Source organism: Olea europaea, chromosome 1, assembly GCF_002742605.1.
Source record: "Olea europaea var. sylvestris chromosome 1, O_europaea_v1, whole genome shotgun sequence".
NCBI lineage: Eukaryota > Viridiplantae > Streptophyta > Magnoliopsida > Lamiales > Oleaceae > Olea > Olea europaea.
In genome coordinates this window covers 632,516-636,348 of record NC_036237.1, presented here as the reverse complement: position 1 = coordinate 636,348, position 3,833 = coordinate 632,516, and the positions used below count along the sequence as shown (strand labels likewise).

Here is a 3,833-nt window from a genome sequence, read left to right as displayed (position 1 = left end):
TCAGGAGCAAGCCGTTAATATTGTCCAAACCCTTCCAAGAACATACAAAAAGGTCGTTCACGATTGGTATGGATGAAGAATTCATAGCTCATCCAATTAGTCATTCTTTTACATTTTGAATTTGTTTATCCTAAACTCCAACCACCAAAGTCGATGTTAAGGGTCGGAACCGTTTAATCTAATAACTATGATTCGGTCAATCTCAGAATCTTATTTCAGCTCTGTAGTTCGATTTTCAATGAAAGAGTAATCTCCAGAGACTAGGCAACAAGAATATTAGTTTCATGTTTTTGGAAGTCACCGAATTTGAATAAATGAAACAAAATGTGCTTAGAAAACTTAAAAAGGTAGAAACAACACATTGCTTACAGGGCAGAAGCATTCACGAATAGAGCCAATGTAAGCTCTTCTGGGGAGAATTACAACTTCTCCTTTAGTCCACAGAAAAGAAAAGAAAAAATAAAAAATTGACGTTATTGCTATTTGACTCGGACCTGTTCTAAAAAAGTCGAGGTATTTCGAATTGTTTGTTGACATGGACAAAGTCAGGGAAAACCTTCCATATTGAACCTTGGACATATAAGAGTTCCGAATCGAATCTCTTTAAAAAGAAGATCTTTTGTCTTATGGTAGCCTGCTCCAGTCCTCTTACGAAACTTTCGTTATTGGATTAGCCATACACTTCACATGTTTCTAGCAATTCACATGGCATCATCAAATGATACAAGTCTTGGATAAGAATCTACAACGCACTAAAACGCCCTTGTTGACGATCCTTTACTCCGACAGCATCTAGGGTTCCACCCTACAAAAAATAAAAAGAATAATGTCCTATAATTGCCCCAAGTGGCAAAAATCACTCAGATCTCCTCCTCAAATGCTGGGCAACAGGATGTCCTTCAAAGAAATCCAACACTGCATTCTCAAGGTCCTCCACTGAGTACTTGATATAATTCTCAGGGTGCCTCCCACTCTCAATATGGCTTCTGAATCGTCCAAGAAATGATCTATAAGCTGGGATAAGCTTCTCCATTATGGAAATACGAAGCTCCTCCCGGAGTTGAGTATCCGGTACCAACCACGTGGCTTGAGTCCTGAATACCTCTTCAAACATAGCATTGAATGACTTGAACCTTTCTCTCAAAGTACTCTTCGACACACCAGATGAAAAACCCCCACTCGTATGTAGACCTTCGTCCCTCAAACAATACAATACCCTCACCCACGTTGACCTCTGGTAATTAGTCGCGGATTGCCTGAATTTTCCGGTCAACCTTTTCAAATAATTGTCTCCAATCATTTCCCTCAACTCAACTGACCCTTTAATCTTCTGGACAATGTAATGAACATTGTTCATCACAAACAAATGAGCCAAGGAAGCATCCTTGTAATGCTTCGACTTACCCTCCAAATTAAACTGCAAAATCATAATGATCCAAATTAAATGAAGCGCCAAGGGGAGAGCCTGGTCTTCTACCTCGGAAAAATCCATATCCGGCATATTAGGATCATTGGAATACCTTGAACCAATCGATGGCTTAGACACTATCAGTTCCATCAAAGTCTGCTTATAATCTGCAATCAAACTAATATAATTCATCACATATCTAGTCAACGGATGAATTGTCCCTCCCGGCACTGGCACTCTCGATGGCTCCCGGAGCACTGCATTCTCAAATTCCGACAATATCCCTCTGGCAGCCTCAGCCAACCTAGACACTATCTCAACAGCTTGAACCCTAATCGATTCACTAGATTTCGACTCAAAGACTACCTCGATATCCGGCATCAAATCCATCAATGCATCATGAAGATCCAATATCTTGAACAATTTCTCCGGTGTTCGCCGACTGATGCTAATTGCATCTGCGAAATTGAACAACTGTATTGTCGGACCTTTAATGGTCTCCATAAAACAAGCATCATCAGTTGAGGTTCCCATATCTTCAAAGATTTGCTCGCACAGCCTTTTTTCGCTCGCAAAAAGTACACGAACGCAGATTCTGGCTGCACGAATCCACTTCCGAATCTTCGCCTCTAGAACCTCCCACTCGAGTCTTTGTATATCCCCAATGCTTAATTTCTCGATTCCAAGCTTCTTGAAGCTGGCGTCCACAGCAGATTTTCTTACACTCCCGTACACTTGAATACACTCTCGTAGATACCTTGCAGCAATCATCCTGTCCGCGATGCATCTAAGATCATAGATTGCATCGCTTGGGATGAGATCTATCTCGCGGATGCTGCCGTTTGATTTGTACATACTGCTACAGGTGCTGCTGCTGCTTTCCCGATGCTCCAGGGATTTAACAACATTTCCCTCTCTTACGATATTACCACTACTATCTTCCTTTAATTCCTCTTCGTTTGACTTAAAATTGAACTCGATGCTGTTGGTTCGGGAAGTACCGGCGGAGTGAATCGATGAGATTGTTGGATCAATCAAAGACTCCGTTTCAACAGGATTAGGGTGGGAGAGGAGAATGTTACGGAACTCGTCTTCCAGGCGAGCCATGGCGATCTGGAGGACGGACGGGGAAGATTCCGACACGGTGGTCGATTCCAAGGACTTCTGGATTTCGTCAACGGCTTGCAGATAGCGGTCAATCTCGTGGCGATCGCCTTCAAATATCATTTTATCACGGGCATCCTCCGACACCGTTGAGTCCCACCGGAGGATTATTTTCTCGGGTGAATCAAATGTTAAGACTGCGACGGCGGGATTTTCTCCCGGCGGTTCCATGGAAACTGGAAAAGTATTTATCCTTGCAGAAGAGATAGTTTTGAATGGATTATTTTCTGTACTTACTGCTGTAACTTTTGGTTCTGACTGAAAATGATGAGAAGCAATGAACAGTGGTAAAACTGTTGAATTCGACTATCACCGGCAATTTGACGGCGGCAAGAGAATCCCTGTTGATATTCCTATAGAAGCGCCGGTTCCGATTGGAAAGGGTGCATGAATTTCGATTTTGGAAGGGGCTCCGAAATTTAGAATAGAGTAATTAATTAAATTTCTTACTTTACCCCGAATTTTCTAGAAGTATTGACATTAGACCTTCAAATAATTGAGTTTTTTCTTTCCTTATTTTTTAATTAAAAATGGCGACATATTTTTATCCAAAATTATACTACAAACATCTTAGGTTCATCTCATCTTTAACAAATGAAATAGATTACAAGAGGTTGATACACTGGATATAATTCGTTTAATAAACTTAAAAAAAAAAGAAAAAAGAAAAGAAGAAAATCTAAATCTTTTATAAAATTAAACTTGTACTTATTCTTTAAAATAAATGATCGAATTTAGGGGGGCGTTTGTTTTCCATTTTTGTAAAAATGAGAATGAAAAATATAATCGTTATGGTCCCACACAAAAAATAGAAATTCAAGTTTGGTTACTTAATATGATGGATAACGATCATATTTTTCATTTTAATGGGGAAAGAATGAAAAATAAATAGGGTCTCAATGAAGTCAAGTACAGTAATTTAAAGAAGAATTAGACAGAAAAGATTCTTAATGATGTACCATTTTTCTATTGATGAGACAATAATTTAAGAATTANCAGTAATTTAAAGAAGAATTAGACAGAAAAGATTCTTAATGATGTACCATTTTTCTATTGATGAGACAATAATTTAAGAATTAGTGGCCAACAAGAGATCTGGCCAATGCAGAGATTAAGTTCGAGCAACATTTTTCTAAAAAAATCATTTTTTTCAAAATTTATTTCCAATCATCTATTCTTCAATAGAATAATATTACACAAAAATCTAACACATTTTCTTAATTTTTAACCACACATTTCAAAATACATCATTTCTTTTAAA

At 38.5% G+C, this 3,833-nt stretch overlaps 1 protein-coding gene across 1 annotated transcript; it reads right to left on the bottom strand.

The window, feature by feature from the left end:
• Nucleotides 1-315: 315 nt before the first annotated feature.
• LOC111404649 (exocyst complex component EXO70A1-like) lies at nt 316-3,004 on the bottom strand. Its single transcript, XM_023033445.1, has one exon. The coding sequence runs from the start codon at nt 2,741-2,743 to the stop codon at nt 857-859; it is 1,887 nt and encodes a 628-aa protein (XP_022889213.1). The 5' UTR covers nt 2,744-3,004; the 3' UTR covers nt 316-856.
• Between the last annotated feature and the right edge of the window lie 829 nt (nt 3,005-3,833).